Source organism: Durio zibethinus, chromosome 13 (genome assembly GCF_047325235.1).
Source record: "Durio zibethinus cultivar Kanyao isolate XHJ-2024 chromosome 13, ASM4732523v1, whole genome shotgun sequence".
NCBI lineage: Eukaryota > Viridiplantae > Streptophyta > Magnoliopsida > Malvales > Malvaceae > Durio > Durio zibethinus.
Window position 1 is genome coordinate 9,524,494 of NC_143174.1, and position 20,826 is coordinate 9,545,319.

The following is a 20,826-nucleotide window of genomic DNA, read 5'->3' on the forward strand; positions in this document are numbered from 1 at the left end:
TCACCGTCAACAATCGTGAAAATTGCCAGAAACTTAAAACTCTAGCAAAAAATTTAACTCAAAATCCAAAAAATTCTAAAATCCAACCCAAACCTAAAAAAATCAAAATCTTCCCTAAAAATTCAAAAAAGAATCCCAAAAACTTTTTAAAATTTCAAACATCAATTCCAAAAGCCCAAAAACCTAGATTTTCAAAACTTCCTCAGAATCTTTCAATATTTTCAGAAATCCAAACAAAATTCTCCAAGACCCCAAAAATCAAATCCAAAATTGTTTTCAAAACACTGAGAATTGAATCACAAAATCAATTTCAAAAGCACCTAAAATTGAATGCCCAAAACTAAAAACCAAGAACCCAAAATATTTTCACAACTCTAATTGCTTAATTACTTATGTATATTACTTGATTGTTTGTCCTTTTTTATCACAAGTTTGGGCTCTTTATATAGAGATTCAACCTCTTTTAATTTGAAAAAATTTAAGTCCTACTGAATCTAGGAAAATTCTCTAAGATTTATTCTTTTATGATTTTTTTCCTTTTGTCAATAAATTAAGGTCCTAGAATTTCTATACATGAAAAATTTAGAATTTGACATTGAATCTAAGACCGAATTGGATCTAAGGTTTTCCAAAAACAAATTCACACATTTTTGTTCTACTTTTTTTTTCTTTTTTTGACTTTGACTTTTTTTTACCAAAAAAAATTAAAATTAAAAACCAAAATCCAAATTAAATTTGAATTAAAATTTTTAGGCTTTTAACTCTTAGGCCCAAAATTTTTGTATTAAGGCGATCAAAACCTATTTTGATCTTGAAAAGTTTTTCAAATAAAATGAGATGCCTATAGGTACTTGAACACAAGATTTATTTATGCAATACCTAAGCTGCATTTTTTTTGGTTCAATGTGTATATTTAATAAATCTTACGTCTATAGGTGCTAAGTGCTATATGCATCCATACCTCTTTTGCCTTCTCAAATTCCCCATAAATTGTATATGCATGTATAAGTACCATAAAAATAATTACTAAACCATTACACATATTCTACAAAGTTTTGAATCAAATAATTTTTATCTAGAGAAAAAAAATTTTACCCATGAATAACAAAGGTATTCTATTCATTATTTAGTAATAATTAAGAATATTTAGAGCACCCTCTAAGTTATTACTAAACCAATACATATATTCTTTGAGGAATAACTACAAACACTTGTAAGTATATACAAACTAACTAAGCAATTTACCTTAAAAGTCTAGAGTAATAGATTGCATATAAAATCTACCTCAATTGTGTGTTAATCACAGATTTTTTTTTTACAATATATCTAATTATTCATGATTAATAAAAACATAAATAAGTTTAATTGCATATAATAATGAATCCAAAAGAAAAAAATCAAGCATATAGATAAAGAGCCTAAAAGTTTAAATTTAAAGTAATAATAAAACCCAAAAGAAAGGAAAATTAAAAATAATAAAAAAAGGCAATTAAGCATATAGATTAAGAACCCACCTAAATCATTCTTATGGTTACCTTGATTGTGATTTTCATCATAATCTTTGAATTTAAAGAGAATTAAACTTATTTCTTAAAAAAATAAAAAAAGAATTAAACTTGTGAGAAAAAGCTAAAAAAGTTTCTTTTGTTTTACTTATTATTTTCATTTTTTAAGAAAACTATATACATGTAGAAAAATAAAAAATTAAAAAAATATATGACATGGTTTACGATGCGGCTTAAAATATCTAATTAAGAGAAATAAGTTTAAAACTACCCTAATTAGATTTTAAATTATTTTTCTTTTGAAAAACATTTATTAATGTGTTTATTGCATTATATCAGTCTATCATTTTTAGTTTCGATTTTGTTGAGGGTATTTCTGTTAGTGATAATGTGGAGCTCAACTGTAAGACAAGGTAGAAGTGAGTAAGACCTATAACAAGGAAAATACAGGCAAAGACATCGAAGCTTGGACTTTGAGGTGTGCTTTGACAATCAAGTCAATTAAATGAAAGAGGATGAGGTAAAAGAAAAAGGTCAGGGTAGAGCAAAACCTGTTTCTTCTCAAGAGAAAAAATTAAAGATAAAAGAGTTACAGTTTATGGTGGTGGTTTACTAGGTAGTGTGGAATAATTAAAGGGGGAGACCAACAAAATGGGAGCTATAGAGGCCCAAATAAAGGATGTTGTTGAGAAGTTGACTATGATATAGCAAAACTTGGACACTACCAATGCTCGCCTAAAGGTGGTTGAGCAAAAGAATTAACATTATGTTTGGATTGAGGGGAAGGGAATGAAAAGAAAGGAAAACAAAAGAAAGTAATGGAACCAAAAAAACCATTCCTTTGTTTGGATAAACTTTTAATTTAAAATAAAGAAAAAATGTGAAAACTCAATAACCTTTGATTTCCCTTATAATTCACTTTCTTAATACCCCAACTTGGGGGAAAAGCTAAGAAAAGAAAAGTTAAAAATTTTTTATTTTTATAAAAAGACTATTATATCCATCTTTTTATTAATACTAAAAACTTAGTCAAAAAAACTTAACCACATCACAATCATCCTATAATTTTTTTAAAGCCATCTCTTTTTTCAAGTAAATTTCACATGTCTTTTCCAATATAAAATTTTTTTATAATTTTTTGTTGACTTGATTTTGTTGAATGACTAAATATGAAAAGACATATTTTTTTGAGTTTATGAGATGTTGGACTAACTCACAATCATCCATGAATGCATGTTTGTAAAACATTTTCCTATTTTATTTGATTAAAAATCACTGACATAGTAGCAATTGTGAGGTCAGATAAGATAGTAAACATATCATGGTCTAAGAGTGCTCTAAAATCACAAGCAATGAAAGGTTATAATTGGAAAAAATTATTATAGTGAATCATTTCCTTTTTTTCACTTTTTATCCAAACAATGGTTGTTAGAATTCCTTTCCTTTCTTTTACTTTATTAATTTTAATTATCTAAATAAGGGATACATATATCATTTCCTTTCTTTTTAAAATTTTTTTCCTTTCTTTTCCTTTATTAATACTTATCCAAACATGGTGTAAGATTAGCAGAAGAAGCAACTGCTCATTTCTACCTGCATAAGCCAAGCAGAATTGAATATGGATGAGGCTAGGGCATGAATAAAAGAGCTAAAGTAAACCAGCAAGAGAGAATGCTAAAAGTCTAAGAAAAGGGTTGACGCACTTCTCTGTGGTATTTAAGACATCAGGAAAGAGTTGCAGTCTGAGCTCACCCTGATGGCTATTACATTGGCCTATTAAGATGCAAAATGAACTAGATTCTGAACCTTTTTCTCCAAGCTTCCTCTCATACTCTTTCTCACATTGACCTTTTTCATTTACTGAATCTTTTTCACTTGACTAACTTAAACATCAGAATGTGCTCTAGAACCTAAGCTCTAACATCCCTGATCCTACTTTTTTTATTGCAGATCTTACTTACTTCGACCTCACTTTACAACTAAACTCCTTATCACCACTAGAAATACCCTCACCTTATTTAATGAGAAATATTATAAACTTGATCTAGGGAAGTTTCTATAGTTTTGCCTTTTCACCTAAGGAAAGTTAATCTAGTTTTGCCTTATGAAAATGCAAGGGAAATTGTATCTTTGACTAATAAAGATTTCTTAAATTTTCCCAATAATCTTTTTGAGTCTAAGTGAAAAGCTTTGAACACAAGAAAATGACCATTGGCAAATAAGACAATCCTAAAATTATTATTCAACATACTTGTTACTGAATTATAGATCCATATTTAACAACTAGATATAGAGCATAGAATCACCAATATATTAAGACATTTTTCTTTTATTTATTTAGTTTTTTACCCTTGATTGCAATATTAGGAATATGAAATATTTAGCTTTCTAGCTCCAAAAAGGTACATTTCTTTCCTAAAAAAAGGTCATATAAAAAAATTTAAAAAAATAACTTAGCACGAAATAGAAACTATCAAAGAAATATCAACTTTCTTTTAAAGTAAACCTAGGTATAGAAATTGCATTATATAAATCTACTTGCAAAAGTTCTCACTAGATTGATTTTTTTTAACAAAAAAGATCACAATATGAAAATAAAAAGAATGGATTATAAGTGTTAAGATTCAAACCTCATACCTGTCCAATGCAAACTCTTAAGGATAGCTAGATGAATCAACTAAATTGAACTCCAAATTCACTAATTCAAAGTTTATTCTACTTAAGTATTTTAAAAGATAAAAGTTGCAAATGAAATTAATAATATCAATAATGATGAGAAAAGTTGTGCAAACTTATTTGTAAAGCTGGAATGTAGTGGGAGTGAGTGGGATCCCCAATTTTCAAAGTTCTCATTTCTTTACAACTCTTTCTTTACTCACATATCTGTAGACACCTATTTGCGTCCAGGCCTAATCAAAACCAATTTCCTTCGTATATATTATTGTAGTATAATAGTATGTTATTATTATTTATCATGTCATATATTATAATATATTATATCATATTACTACTATGGTATCTTTTATTATTAGTATATTATATTAAATTACTATTATTATTATTACTATTACTATTATTATTACTATTATTATTACTATTATTATTACTATTACTATTATTATTATTACTATTTATGTTTTTTTCTTTTCTTTCCTTTTGTCTGAATCTACCAAGGGATAAGGAAATCTGAATTTGACCAGAATTAAAAATTTTTAATGCAAAGTCAATTAGTGTAATCAAAGACCCAGGATCACACTCAGACAGAATCAATCCTAGGATTCAAGCCTGGATTGATTCTGCCTGTTTCCTTAAAAACCTTCTAAGACTGCTTGTAACTTGGATGATAAATCATAGAACAAGACACAAAAAAATTTTAAGGGAAAAGGGTCTAAAAAAATTCTGGCAATAAGGGTTTTTTGAACTTTGAAGTTGGAATTTAAGGTTTAATTCATAGTTTTGGGTGTGATTCTAGGTTTTTGAAGGTAGATTTAAGGTTGTAGAAGGTTTTGAAAAAGATTTAGAGCTTTTTGGGATTTTTCTAGGTTTTTCTAGGTTTGGATAAGTTTTCCAATAAAGGTTTGAATTTTTTGATGATTTTTTTGGCAAAGGTTTAAAGTTTTGATGAGATTTTGACGATTTTCAGAATTTGACACGTTTTTCAAAAATTGATGCATTTTTTAGTTTCGGGTTAAATTTTTCAGTGGAGTTTTCAAAAATCACCGAGATTTCTAACTCTCAGTTGAACTTTCTGGCAGTATTCTTAGGTGTTTTAGAAAAAAAAGGCAGTTTTTTTTTTTTTTGCTAGAGAGAGAGGCTCTGGGATTTTTGAAGAAAAACGTTGATGGTGCCTTTTATACTAGCCCACAGCGATATCATTTTGAATAACCCAAGATATGCGTGTTGACCCGATGACCCGCATGTAGACTTATGCTCTAACCCGACCCGATCACAGGTTTTCTCTTTTCCAATTTATTTTTATTTTTATTTTTTGATTTGATTTGATTTTATTTTTAACCCATTTTATTTTATTATTTTATTTTATTTTGTTTTATTTTTTTAAAAAAATATTATTTCTGCTATTTTTATTTCTTGAAAGTAAAAAAGGAAAAAAAATGATTCAATAAAAAAATCTTTTCAAATAAAAATATAACAAACATCTTTTCAAATAAAAGTTTTCAAAAATATTTATAAAATCCTTTCAAGTAAAAAAAAAAGTAAAGAAAAAATCTTTTTCAAACAAAAATCCTTACAAAATAAATTCATGAATTCTACCCAAACTATTGGAAAGTTATCATGGGTTTAAGTTTTTTGTGGAATCCACCAAACTATTAGAAAATTCCATAAATCAATTTTCAAAAAATAAAAAATAAATTAATAATTTTTATCTTCTAAACTATTGGGGGATTGCTTCAAATTAAGTCCTACCAAACTATTGAGAGACTTTATTAAATAAAATACTTAATAAATCTAACGACGGAGCCTCTTCAGAATGTGATACTAGTCTCTATGAATACTCTAGTCTCTATGAATACTCCTGAGGTAAGAGAATTATCTTAAGTTGCTACCAAACTATTGGGACAATTTTAAGATTAATTTTTAGTAGTAAATTACTTTGTAAATCATAAAAATGATCAAGGCTTGGATAATTTGAAATCGAACCAGTACCCCCTTTTGGATGGGCATTATGGGGGTGCTACAACCTTTCTCATGCATAACCAACTCTTGAACCTAACATCTATTTTCGTAGAATAGAATACGTTTCGGATGGTCAATCACACCTAAACAAAAAAGATTGGTGGCGACTCCTCTTACACATGTCTAGTTGTAGGTCTACGGATCTATATGTTATGATAGTTTGGCAACTCCACTAGGGATCACGAGAGTCAAGCCAGTAAATAATTTTTTATTATCCAAGCCTTGCTTAATAAATTTAAAATTATTTTATTCCCTTTTATTGCTTATATTTGCTTTATTATTTATTTTCCTTTTCATTATGTAGACATGCTTATTCATTTGTCTTTTTTTTTATTTTTTGCTTATATTTGCTTAATTATCTATTTATTATATATGTACCTGTCATTCATTTGTATATGCATAACATAAGCCTTCCACCCGAGCTCTATCTTTAGAAGGGAGTGAAGTACCTATGCCTTCATGAGATTTCATGTCTCTATATAGGCTTACAAAACACTCTCATTCAAAATGAACCATTTTCACTTGTAGCCTATGATGAGCGAGAATTAGGGTAGCTTACTAGTTTGTGATGGACCATGATGTAAGGAACAATTTGAAAACCTTTTAAAATTAACCCAAATCGCATATAGTCAATCTTAAAAGCCCAACCATAGATAGAGCCTTATCTTCCTACCCTTTATAGTTAATCCAAAATTTAAGGCCATGTTGTTATCTTACTTGTTATATGATGTTTACTCTATGTCTAATTGAAGTGACTAACTAATCTCTTTGTCTTCTTTATTTCTTTTCCTTTTATGCACATTCATAAACATGTTTATAGATTGCATAGTGTTCTTGTCCCAAAGCTATTTCAACAAAAACCCTTATAGATTCCACAGAACGTCAAGTTTGCACTTCATCTACACTGTTCAAATGTGACTTTCCCATAAATATGAATATAGAATTAGAGAAGAAATACCTAGAAGAAGGAGATTGTTTACTGCTTGGTTATGTCTCTACATTGCCAAAGGAAGTCCGCTTGCTTCTCAAACAAAATGACTTGAAAAGCTTCTCAAATATATGGAATAACATGACTCCTTAAAGGCAAGAAGCTTTTTATTGGGCATATTGTATATCTTTTGTCAGTGGATGTTGATAACTCACTTATTAAGGCAATGATACAGTTTTGGGATCCTTTTTATTATTGTTTCATCTTTAATAAAGTTGATTTGGTGCCAACTATAAAGGAGTATTCAACTTTAATGGACATGTATCTACTATACCTTGATAGAATATATGTGAAGAAACACAAATCAAGGAATTGCAGGAAATTGGGCTAGATTTTAAGAGTGGGAAAGAAGATTATAGATTTCTACATTTGAGAAAAAAAAGAGCACAAAGGTATCCCATAGGAGATTCTTCAAGATTTCATTATCAAGTATCCAGATAATGATCAGGGAATGAATGTATTCGTTCTAGCTATATAAGTGTTGGTCATTTGTTCTAAAGTTTTAGGCCATATTGAGATAAAAGTGGTTAATCTTTTTGAGCAGATTAAAAAATGGTGTAATCATTCCTCAGCTATCTTGGCATAAACTATCAAATCTCTGCATTTTTACAGATAAAATGACAAGGCAAGATTCATGGGTTATATACCATTACTATATCTATGTATGAAAAGCCAGTTTGAATGCAAAAAAAATACCTTCTCCAAGCTTTATTTCTACACCCGAAACTGGATTAAGGAGTTCTATCAAAGTAGTTAGCCAAAAATAAAGACTCAGAAGGAGTGGAAATAGTTGATGCAAGAGCTTAAAGTTGATCAAATGAAATAGTTAGCTTCAACAGGGAAACCAACGTTATATCAATGTAGAGATAAGACAGGGGCTTTACTTTTAGGATTATGGGGGTCAATGAATTATGCACCATTGATGGTAAGGAGACAACATGGAGCTGAACAATTTTCTCTTAGGACACATAAGCTCAGCTAATTTGATTGTTCATATAGGGAGGCCAAAACTTTTCAAAAGATTGACAGTGTGATCAAAGCTTGAAAAAAGCCCAAAAAGATAAACTTGAGACCATTTACTAATAAGATCACTTATAAGTATCTAATTTGAAGAACCAAAACAGGTCAAAAGGTGGCACTTATACCTAAAGACCATTGTTAGTTAGTGGACCATGAGATAGTTGATGTACTTTTAGAATCTATAAAGAAAGAATATAAAGTAGAAAAAAAAACTAAAATAAAAAATTTTGAAGCTTTAGAGAGAAAAAAACCAATGGCAGAACAAAGCAGAAAAACTAGATATCCAAGTCCATAGGATTTCTAAGGAATACAGTAAGGCTTACAAAGTTGTCAGAGAATAAGACGATGCCCTTAAGGAATTGAAGGAGTTGTGACAAGAGCATAAGAGGTTGCACATACAAGTGTAGGCCAAAAAAATAAACAATATAGATCTGGCTCATGAGAATGAAAAGTTGAAAAAAGAATATGCATAAATAGAAGATGATTTTGATGAGGTTTAATAGGAAAATGAAATGCTTACAGACTATATTTAGACTCTAAAGGTGAAGTTAGATGAATAAATAGATCATATCAAAACCCTCACAGAAAAGCATGAAGAATTATCCTATTAGGTATAGTGCGGCAAAAGATAAGGGTTAGAAAGACAAAGATACATAGAACACCTCACAGCTCAAATAGGCAAGGTAGTGACCAAAGCAGGTGAGATGGCAGAAGAGGCTGAGGCATTGCGAGCTTCGATTACACCAGCAGGAGAGCATGGACAGAGATTGCTAAACTTTATTGAGAAGGCTAAGGATCAATATAAGCAAGTTAAGTATCTTTATAAAGGGACAATATTAGATTTGATATAAAACAGACTCATATGGAATAAATGAAAGTTTACTTTTGTTGATTTTTTTAAAAGGCAAATATTTTTTTCTTTTTTTTCTCATACATTTACATCACATTCATTCATTATCATAGCATCATCATTGATCTTTAATTGTGGTACTAAGGTGTAAGAATAGCTATACATCTATACAATACTCAAGTTAAAGTTAGAAAGATAGAGCAATACAATACAAGTCATCTTGAAATGATATAAAAGGCTCAAAAGGTACTAGAAGAAAAGTTGAGAAAAATTTTGAAAGCTCTAGAAAAGGTAAATAGAGGAAAGGTAATAGAAGAAGATACCTTATCGGAAGCTACAGAATCAATATATCCTCTAGGTTCTAGTCCACAACAGACTTAAACTGGCAGAATCTTCCAATCTCAATAGATAACTTTTTCAAAGTATAATTACTTTAGGATAACTTATGTACCCGTTCATGAGAATGTTCAAATTTATGACAATCTTGTTTATGTTAAAAAAATAGTTGAACCCATTCAATTCTTTACTATAGAGGAGGTAAAAAAGAAAGAGAAGCTGTAGGTAACTGTGCCCTTAGAAAATTTTAAAATTGATCAGGCCATGAATAGGCTTGAAGAAAGATTATGAGCTATAGAAGGAATTGATTTTTATGGATCCATGGATGCAATGAAACTTTTTTTGGTACCCAACGTGGGGATGTTAAGTTGCCTATACAAATTCAGCCATGTGTCTTTAACATAAAATTTTAGGTCATGGATATCTCTTCATCATATAGTTGCTTATTGGGAAAGCCATTGATCCACAAGGCAAGTGTTGTCCCCTCCTTATTGCATCAAAAGATCAAATTCAATGTGAAAGGATAATTAGTGATTATGGTTGGGGAAGAAGACTTATTGGTGACTCAACCTATAAATGCCCATATGTGAAAGTAGAAGAGGAATCATTGGAATGCTCTTATCGATCTTTTGAACCTGTTAATGCAATAGGTGAATGACTCAAGTTCAACCAGATTATAATTAATCAAATGATTAACAAGGGTTGCAGTATTGGGTTCGGCTTAGGTAAAAGCCTTCAAGGGATAAAAGAACTTTCTAAGATAGAAGATTACAGTTGTAAATCAAGATTAGGTTATAGGACTAAGGAAATGTAGAACAACAATAGAAAAAAGAATGAATCGATGATCTTTCCCCATTTAAATGAAACTTTGATTCGTGGAGGGTACATGCACTCGAAGCTTAAAAGGACACAAAATAAGAACCAAAATATGAAGAAGCTTTTGCGAAGCTATCAATTCATATGGTGGATAATGGAAATCAAAATGAGGAAGCTTTGGTTTACCTCTGCCCATCTGGATATGAATTGAAGAACTAAAGGGTCATCTAGATGCCCATTGTTTTTTATTTTTTTTCAATATAATCACGTATCCTAATTGCTTATACCTAAAAGCATTATGATGAACTTTTATGTTTGGACTTTTTATTTTTTATTATTTTAATAAAATTAAGAGTATGCATTTTGTTCATTTCTTCTATTCCATTTAGTATCCCACCAAAAATTTCTTACCAATATTTCTTATTCCATTAACTTTTAGGTCCCTAAATGAATGTGAAGGTAATCATGACAATGGTTCAGGGTTTAATTTTGAAAATTCAATTAATGCTAATGAAATTGATACCAAAGAAAACTCTGAAGAATACACTTTGTCTCCAGATTTAATGAGGCTAATTGAGCAAAAAGATAAGTTTATTGAGCTTCATCAAGAAGTTGTTGAATTAATCAATTTAGGTGATGCTGAAAATAAGAAAGAAATCAAGATTGGTACTTCACTTTCAATAGTTACCGACAGCGGTTAGAAGATTTGCTCTGAGAGTTAATGAATGTGTTTTCCTAGTCCTACCAAGATATGCCTGGGCTCAGCACTAAAATATAAAGCATAGGTTACCATTGAAGCCAGAATGCAAACTAATGCAGCAAAAATTAAGAAGAATGAAACTTGAGATGCTGTTGAAAATCAATGAGGAAGAAAAAAAATAATTTGATGCGAGCTTTCTGTAAGTGGCCAAATATCCTAAATGGGTAGCTAATATAGTACCCCTCCCCAAAAAAGATAGAAAGGTATGAATGTATGTAGACTATCAAGATTTGAACAAAGCTAGTTCAAAAGATAAATTTCCTCTGACTCACATAGATGCATTAATGGACAATATGGCTTGACACTCAGTATTTTCTTTTATGAATGGATTCTTTGGTTATAATCAAATAAAGATGGTCCAAAATGATATAGAAAAAATCACATTTATCACTATGTGAGGAACTTTTTGCTACAAAGTCATGCTCTTTAGGTTAAAGAATGTTGGGGCAACCTATCAAAAAGCTATAGTAAACCTCTTTCATGATATGATGCATAAGGAGATTAAAATATATGTGGATGACATGATTACCAAATCTTAAAAAAGAAAGGATCATGTAGTCAATCTCAAAAAATTATTTGAGAGATTGAAAAAGTTTTAGGTCAAACTGAATCTCACTAAATGTACATTTTAAGTCAGGTCAGGGAAGCTACTGGGATTTATAGTCAGTGAAAGAGGAATAAAAGTTAACCCAAATAAAATTTAGGCCATTTAGAATTTAGATAAAATATAGTCAGTGAAAAGAGGTTTAAGGTTTTTTAGGCAGATTAAACTATATCTTCCTATTCATTTGTCAACTCACTTTTAAATGTGACCTTATTTTAAAACTCCTTCGAAAGAATAATCTCGATGAGTGAAATGAACAATGCCAAGAAGCTTTTTGACAAATTAAAAAATACTTATCAAATCCCCTAATATTAGCACCACCTATTCCGAGAAAACCACTGATCCTATAATAGTGGTACATGAAAAATCAATGGAATGTGTATTAGGCCAACAAGATAAATTTAGTAAGAAAGAGAAAGCTATTTATCACTTGAGCAAAAAATTCACAGAGCATGAGTTCAAGTATTCATTATTAAAGAAAATATGTTGTGTTTTATCTTAAATAGCTAAGAGACTTAGGCAGTACATGCTTTACCATACAACTTGGCTCATAGCTAAATTAGATCCCATCAAATACATCTTTGAAAAGCCATCATTATCAGAAAGAATCGCAAGATGACAAGTGATGCTTTCAAAATATGACTTAGTGTATGTGAGCCAAAAAGCAATCAAAGGAAACATTACTACTGAATTTCGAGCAGATAGAGTTGCTGATGACTACGAACCTATGAAGTTGGATTTTTCATATAAAGAATTAATGGCGATCTCAGGGTTAGAAGGAAATAATGGCGAGGAAGAGATATAGAGAATTATTTCGATGGGGGCCGCCAATGCCATGGGGCATGGGATTGAAGTAGTTTTAATATCTCCAATAGAGCATTACTATCCTATTACAGCAAGATTAAACTTCAACTACACCAATAATGTAGCTGAATATGAGGCTTGTTTTACAGGACAGCATGCTGCTTTGGATAGGAGAATTGATGTGTTAAAGGTGTTCAGGGATTCAACTCTCGTTATTTATCAGCTAAAAGGTGAATAGGAAACAAGGGATTCAAAACTCATCCCTTATCATAAATACATCTTAGAATTGTGCAAACAATTCAAGGTAATTCAATTTGAACACTTGTCTCTTGTAAAAAATCATATTACAGATGCCTTAACTATCTTGATGGTACAGATTGGTGATACTACTAAAATTCAACCTATCAAACTAGATATCAAGAACATGTCAATACATTATGCCAACCTAGAGAAAGAGGATAATGGCAACCCTTGGTATCATGGCATTATGCAATATTTAAAGAATCAACAGTACCCAGACCAAGCAACAGAAAGTGATAAGAAAACCTTGAAAAGGTTGGCAATGGGTTTTTTTTTAGATAAGAAAATTTTTACAAAAGAGGCAAAAACCAAATATTATTACGTTGTGTAGATACCTCTAAAGATAAAAAGATTATTAAAGAAGTTCACAATGGTGTATGTAGAGTACATGTAAATGGGCATAAAATGGTAAGATAAGTTATGAGAGTTGGATATTACTGGTTGACAATGGAAAAAGATTGCATTGATTATGCTCGAAAATGTCATAAATACCATATTTATGCTGAAAAGATCCATGCTTCGGCAAGTGCTTTACATGTTTTGGCACCACCTTAGCCATTTTCTATATGGGAGAATGGATGTTATTGGCTCTATCACTCTAAAGGCCTCAAATGAGAATAACTTAATTTTTATAATGACTGATTACTTCACTAAATGGGTGAAAGCCACATCCTTCACAACTATCACTAGATCAGTGGTCTGTAAATTCATCAAAAGAGAGATAATTTATATATATAGGCTCTCAGAAAGAATCATCTTGAACAATGCAAAGAATTTGAATAACAAAATGATGCAAGAAGTATGTGTTCAACTCAAGATCAAACACTATAATTCAATTCCATATCAACCAAAAATGAATAGGGCAGTGGAAACTGCAAACAAGAACATCAAGAGGATTCTGGAAAAAATGATGAAGCATACAAAGATTGGTATAAGAAGTTGCTTTTTGTGTTACATGCATATCAAACCTCCATGTGTACTTCTATTAGGGCAACTCTTTTTTCCTTGGTTTATGGGATGGAAACTATATTGCCAATAAAAATAAAAATCCCATCCCTAGGAATTATAAAGGAAGTGGGATTAGAAGAAGCTGAATAGGTCCAAGAGTGATATGAACAATTGAACTTCATTAAAGAAAAAAATTAGCGGCACTCTATCATGGCTAATTATATCAAAAGAGAATGATAAGAGCTCATGACAAGAAGGTAAAACCTCATCAATTTTGAGAATGAGAGTTGGTATTGAAAAGAATCTTTCAAGTCAACATGATGATAGGAGAAAAAGACTTCAAATTGGAAATGACCATATGTGGTAAAGAGAGTTTTTTCAGAAGAAACATTAATCTTGTCAGAAATGGATGAAGATGAACTTCCTAATCCTGTGAATTGTGATGCTATGAAGAAGTACTTTGCTTGACCCTAAAAAAAAGTGTAAGTTGAAAAGCCAAAAAAACGTTTTGAACCCAAAAACTAAATAAAAAAATAAAAAAAGTTCAAGTTAAAAACCCTAAAAGGCTGCTTGGATACAAAGAAAAAGGTTCGAGTTGAAAACCTTGAAAGGCAGCTTAAATAGAATGAATAAAATATGGCATCACTTGGAAGGCATACCAAAGATAGTGAATTTCAAAGAGCTTGAAGGTGTCGGAGCATTATATTTTGGTTGAGTTTTTTAAGGAAATCCAAGATTTGTTGTCATGGTTACCTGATCATTTGTCTTGGGGCATTGCTACTCCAAATAATCGCTTTTATACACTCTCTTGTTGTTTCTATACCATCATTTATAGTTTATTGCTTGTCCGAATAAATCTTATTGTTTCATACATTGCTAATATATATATTTGTCCCTTATTTTGCCATGAACGAAAGAAGTGCATAACTTGCATCCCACACTTTGAAATTGAGATAATGATTAATAATTAAATGAAGTCATAAGAAGTTATGTTAATTTAAAGGATTAGAGGAGACAAGGGCTAAAGTTGAATTCCTCCAAATAAGAAAAGTGGCCTCTATAGTTTTTCTTGGCATAAAGATAAATATTTAGGCTAATGAAGGATTGTTTCTTTGCCAAATGTGCACAGAGATGAGAATGCAGAAGCCTTAGTATCATAATTAATATTTCATTTGCATCCTAGATAGGGCATGCACTTACATTATTCATTTATCCGATCTTGGCTCAATCCAGATCATTTTATATGATTCCTGATTTCTTCCCAGTCATTTTCAACCTTGACTCGGTCTAGGTCACTTTTATTTTGACTCGTGTTTTTATTCTGATCATTTTATCTTGGCTTAGTCTCGATCATTTCATATGATTCATGGTTTCGTCTCGATCATTTTCGATCTTGACTCAATCTAGGTCACTTTATTTTGACTTGTGATTTCATCCGATCATTTGATTTTGGCTCGGTCTAGATCATTTCATATGATTCGTGGTTTCGTTCCGGTAATTTATTTTTGACCTTAACTCGATCTTGGTTGCTTTATTTTAGTTCATGGTTTCATATCGTTACTTGATCTTGGCTCAGTCCAGATCACTTTTTGACTTGTGATTTCATCTCGGTCACTCATCTTCAACCTTGGCTTGGTTTTGGTTGCTTCATATTTTAACTTGTGGTTTCGTCTCGATCACCTGATCTCGGTTTGGCTTAGATCTTTTTTTATAGATTCATGGATCATTCCTGATTCGACATGAGCAGAGTAGGTGTTAAGTCTTTGCATCATTTTTGTTTAACAGTGATGTACAAAGAGGGGCAGCTGTAGACATCTATTTGTGTCCGAGCCTAATCAAAACCAATTTCCTTTGTATATATTATTGTAGTATAATAGTTTATTATTATTTATCATGTCATATAGTATAATATATTATATCATATTAATACTATGGTATCTTTTATTATTCTCATATTACATTATTATTATTATTATTATTATTATTATTATTATTATTATTTACAATTTTTTCTTTTCTTTCTTTTTGTCCGAATCTGTTAAGGGATAGGGAAATATGAATTTAACCAAAATCAAAGATTTTTAATGCAAAGTCAATTGGTGTAATCAAAGGCCTAAATTACGCTCAGATAGAATCAATCTTAAGATTCAAGCCTGGATTGATTTTGTCTATTTCCTAAAAATCCTCTTAAGACTACTTATATATTGGGTGAGAAATCATAGAGCATGACACATAAAAATTTTAAGGGAAAAAAGTTTGAAAAAATTTTGGCAATAAGGGTTTTTAGAATTTTAAAGTTAGGATTTAGGGTTTAATTCGTAGTTTTGGGTGTAATTCTAGGTTTCTAGAGGTAGAGTTAAGGTTGTAGAAGGTTTCGAAAAAGATTTAGAGCTTTTTCTGGGATTTTTTGGAATTTTCTAGGATTTTCTAGGATTTTTTAGGATTTTTTTGGGTTTAAATGAGTTTTTTGATAAATGTTTGAATTTTTTGGTGATTTTTCCCGCAAAGGTTTGAAGTTTTCGACAAAATTTCAATGAGATTTTCAGAATCCAGCACAATTTTTAAAAACTGGTGGGTTTTCCAATTTTCGATTGAATTTTTCGATGAAATTTTCAGAAACCAATGGGATTTTCAGTTTTCGATTGAACTTTCCAACAGTGTTCTTAAGTATTTTAAAGAAAAGGTGAAAGTTTTTTTTTTTTTTTTGCTAGAAAGAGAGACTCTGGAATTTCTAAGGAAAAACGCTAGAATATGCCTTTTATACTAGCCTAGAGCGATGTCGTTTTGAACAACCCAAGATCTACGTGTTGACCCGATAACCTGTATGTAGACTTACACTCTAACCCGACCTGATCGTAGATTTTTTTTTCATTTTTTTTATTTTTTATTTAATTTAATTTAATTTTTAACCTATTTTATTTTATTATTTTATTTTGGTTTTATTTTTTAAAAAAAAATTTTATTTTTGCCATTTTTATTTCTTGAAAGTAAAAAAAAAAAATGATTCAATAAAAAAAATCTTTTCAAATAAAAATATAAAAAACATCTTTTCAAATAAAAAGTTTTCAAAAATATTTATAAAATTCTTTCAAGTAAAAAAAAAAAAAAAGTAAAAAAAAAAATCTTTTTCCAACAAAATCCTTACAAAATAAATTCATGAATTCCACTTAAATTATTGGTGAGTTATCATGGGTTTAAGTTTTTTGTAAAATCCACCAAACCATTGAAAAATTTCATAAATTAATTTTCAAAAATTTTAAAAATGAAATTTTTATCTTCTAAACTATTAAATGATTGCTTCAAATTAAGTCTTACCAAATTATTGAAAAATTTTATTGAATAAAATACTTTAATAAATCCGACGATAAAACCTCTTCAAAATGAAACATTAATCTCTATGAATACTTTTGAAGTGAAAAAATTATCTTAAATTGTTATCAAACTATTGAAACAATTTTAAGATTAATTTTTAATATTAATTTATTTGATAAATAATAAAAATGATCAAGACTTAGATAATTTGAAATCGAACTAATATCATCATTTGGATGAACACTATAAAAATGCTACAACCTTCTTCATACATAATCGACTTTCAAACCTAACATTTGTTTTCTAAGTGATCAATCACACCTAAACAGAAATTAATGACGACTTCTCTTACACATATTTAGCTAGCTATAAGTCCGACTTCTCTTACACATATTTAGCTATAAGTCCGACTTCTCTTACACATATCTAGCTATAAGTCCTGTGATGACAATATCTTTTACCTTGTAGCTAAATCCTCGCCCCAAAAGTCACAGATTGCTCAAATACCCATCAAACAATACCACTCATGTCCAGTACCCGATGAAAGTAAGAATTTGAACAGAGCACCATGCATCCATGTCATAAAGTCCCCTGCCATCTAATCATTTGCCAAGTTGGTTTCTTTATCTAACAAGCTAAGAACAACAAAAAAAATATTTAACAAGTTATGCCAAAAAAAAGTTCATCAAATGATTGTGGACAAAACAGTTCCTAAATATAACTACTATAGTAGTTACCACAGCCATGTCTTACGAAAGAACATCTCAGAAACAATAACTGAATTTTTCACATATCCAGTTGGACTACAACACCAAGAAAGTATCCTAACAAAGTTCAGTTCAAACACCAGCCTCCATAATCAAAATACATGCAACAATACAGCACATAGAAACAAAACTAAATAGATGGCAGCATAATATCACTTATTGCGAGACCTTCTCCACTTAGTTTCCTCTTGTACTCCTTTGGGTTGGACTTCCAATTTGTCTTGGGCTGTGGCTCCCGCTTTGGCTCAGACTTTGAATTCTGCTTCATCTTGGGCTCTGGCTTCTACTCTGGCTCTGGCCTTGCTCCCTATCTAGACTCCGACTCCGACTCCGGCTCCTTGAGCCATTGTATTGTGGAGAACGTGAATACCTATCTCGACTGTTCTGTCCATCTTGGGGTGAAACAGATCTGCTTCATAACCAACAGCATAAAATTATGTTAAAGTTCACATATAAGGATAAACCTATAGAGAAAGAGACAAATCACATAAGATAATTCAATTCAAGAGGAAGAAACACATCTAGCACCTTGAGTAATGCCTCTCTTTAGGAGGGGAACAATCACGACTTCGTGACCTAGATCTCCCATGGCGAAGTGGAGACCGAGAATATCGTGGTGAACGAGAGTAACGAGGGGGAGACCTTCTCCTATCACGATATCGACTTCCTCTGAATCAAAGAGAATGTTGAAAGTTGAGAGAGGGTGAACATCGAAGTTTTCTAGGAAACATGTTTAGCAGCACAATATTTGGACAGATGAAAAATTAAGAATTGTGAGCCTACTAAACTACCCCTTATGTAACCCCCTGTTAAGATAGATACCAGCAGATAAACTAGATATCTCTAAAACAAATCATTTCTTTGTTTTATGGGACTTATGAATATGTTTAGCACCACAACTTTTAATCGAACATACAAAATTAAGAATTCTGAACCTACTAGACAAGCCTTATGCAGCCTCCTATTCGTTCAATGAGGGTGCCTAATGTGGTGGAGATTCATTCTCCCCACACTGCATCCGCAGTTGGTGCCAAAATGCCACTAGCACTTCACCAGTGCTCCAGTGCAGGGCGAATGGAATCCCCACTGCACCCTTTGTCCTTTGCCAAAGCACATGATGGATATCAGCATAACCTCCCAATAACATGCAGATAGATTAGATACATCTAGAAAGAATACTTTCAAAATACCACAACATCTGAATAGGTATATTTTACGATCCATTATCTCCTCCAAGGAAGGCTAAGAATTTATGTAAATTCATAATAATACTACATTTCCTTTAACTATTAGAACAGATGAAACAAAGTATCTGCTCAATCAGTTGCGAGGCAAGGACTAGAAATGTTCAAATGGAAGCAAATTCAGAACTATTAAGTATGCAACTATTTATTTGGAAGCTAGAAGATGGAAGAGCTTCCCCTTATCAAAAATAATGAAAGCCAAATGTGTTCCCAAACTTTCTGAAAACATAAACTATAGCTCAGTAAATGTACGGGGAAAGCTTACCTCACTCGCTCTCTGTGTCTCATATCCGCTGGTTTCTTCCTGTTTTCTTCAGCAAAGACAACATTCAACTCTCGACCAAGAAGAACCTGGCCATCCATCTGGTATTTTGCTTCTGCTGCATCAGCAGGATCAACATATTGGACAAAACCAAACCCACGAGGTTCCCTGAAGAATTACACAAAAGTCATTGCAAGGCTACAACGGTGAATAAAACCGGCACCGAGCAGACCAATAACCCTTTTCCAATGATATTTCCAGAATAATACCTAGTAATACGGAAGGTCATCATAAGTATGAAGAAGCAAGCACTAGCCTGCTAACCTTGCAAGTGTCAGTTTAAAGATCACTTGAAGTTCTTCAAGACTTGGAACATCTCCACAATGTATTCAAACCCAACTTCCTTCCAATCTTCACTACCACTAAACATCATCTTCCAAAGAACTCTAATTACTTGATTGATGTCTTCAAAACTTTAATTTCACTGTTAAACCTCAAGAACTTCAATTAACATACCCAATTTGTGATTACAAAAGAATATACTTAATGGAATGCCCCAAAATCAGAATAGATATTCAGAGGATGGAGCATTAGCAGGACCAGCTTGGTAAAAGCATAGAGAGAAAAAAAAAAAAAGGGTTTTTAGACTTTGATTGGACCACCTAAAATTAGAGATAATGGTTTTGAAGAATCATAAATTTCTCAATAGACATAGTCTTAATGAAATAAATCAAAGTTATGAATACAAATCAAAATTATCCATACCAAAAGAAATTGTCAAAATGGAGAATAAAAAGAAAGTCAAAACATTAGTTGAGTGGTTCCCAAAACGAATCAAATGTCACCAAACATGCCATAGACCACACAGAACCAATTGTAAGGTTAAAAGAATACATGTTTTGAGTAAAGTGAAGTGAGAAAAAAAAGATTAAATCAAATCAATTCCATTACCCAAACAACTATAATATTCCTATGGTAGCAAGTATATCCTCACCCAGTATAATAATCCTTCGGAAGATATATATCTTTAAGAGGGCCAAATCTTTCGAAGGGCCTGCGAAGGTCTTCGGGCCTGCAAAAGCAAAAGCACAAAACCATATGTGAATTCCTCTTGAGGAAAAAATAATTAATCATCTGTCGTCCCTCGTAGATTACCAGAGATAACAACAAGCATCTTAGTTGAAACTTAACAGAATAGATCCCAACGGAGCAGTTGACAATGGCAGACAAAAAAAAAAAAAAATAGTAAAAAACATTACGATGCAGAAAGTAGAATGAAGCAGAAGAAACCTGCAGTCATGGCGGAGATTGCGAACCAAAAGGCTTGTAGGAAGATCGCCAGCACGACCACCGTAACGGCCTCTAGGGCTAGGGCTCCGTCCTCTACGACCGTAGCCCCTTGGAGGAGATGGAGTATAACTTCTGCCTCTCATTTACACAAATCCCTAGCGTTCAAAGAGAGGAGAGAGGCCAAGGGCAAGAAAAACTGCGGTGTATAGGGTGCGATTGCGAAAAAGGCAAAGGGTTAGGGATATAGTGGGTGAAGGGTGGAACTCTGCTCTGGATTTTCATTTTATCTTATTGTCTGTTCACGCGCCACGCGACCTACGTATAT

At 31.5% G+C, this 20,826-nt stretch overlaps 1 protein-coding gene across 1 annotated transcript; it reads right to left on the bottom strand.

Annotated features, from left to right (window-relative positions):
* Window positions 1-17,590: 17,590 nt before the first annotated feature.
* LOC111302789 (serine/arginine-rich SC35-like splicing factor SCL30A) lies at window positions 17,591-20,644 on the bottom strand. The gene is made up of 5 exons (XM_022898621.2): window positions 20,502-20,644; window positions 20,206-20,283; window positions 19,215-19,379; window positions 18,234-18,374; window positions 17,591-18,114 (listed from the first exon to the last, which is right to left on the bottom strand). Exons 1-5 carry the CDS (start codon window positions 20,642-20,644, stop codon window positions 17,970-17,972), a joined length of 672 nt encoding a protein of 223 aa, XP_022754356.2. The 3' UTR covers window positions 17,591-17,969.
* Between the last annotated feature and the right edge of the window lie 182 nt (window positions 20,645-20,826).

Excerpts from the sequence above, each read along its gene's own strand:
- LOC111302789 (XM_022898621.2), bottom strand. The coding sequence starts at position 20,644 with ATGAGAGGCAGAAGTTATACTCCATCTCCTCCAAGGGGCTACGGTCGT. Across the intron at positions 20,284-20,501 it reads AATCTCCGCCATGACTGCAG|GCCCGAAGACCTTCGCAGGC; the intron begins GTTTCTTCTGCT and ends TTGCTTTTGCAG. Across the intron at positions 19,380-20,205 it reads CCGAAGGATTATTATACTGG|GGAACCTCGTGGGTTTGGTT; the intron begins GTGAGGATATAC and ends GTAATTCTTCAG.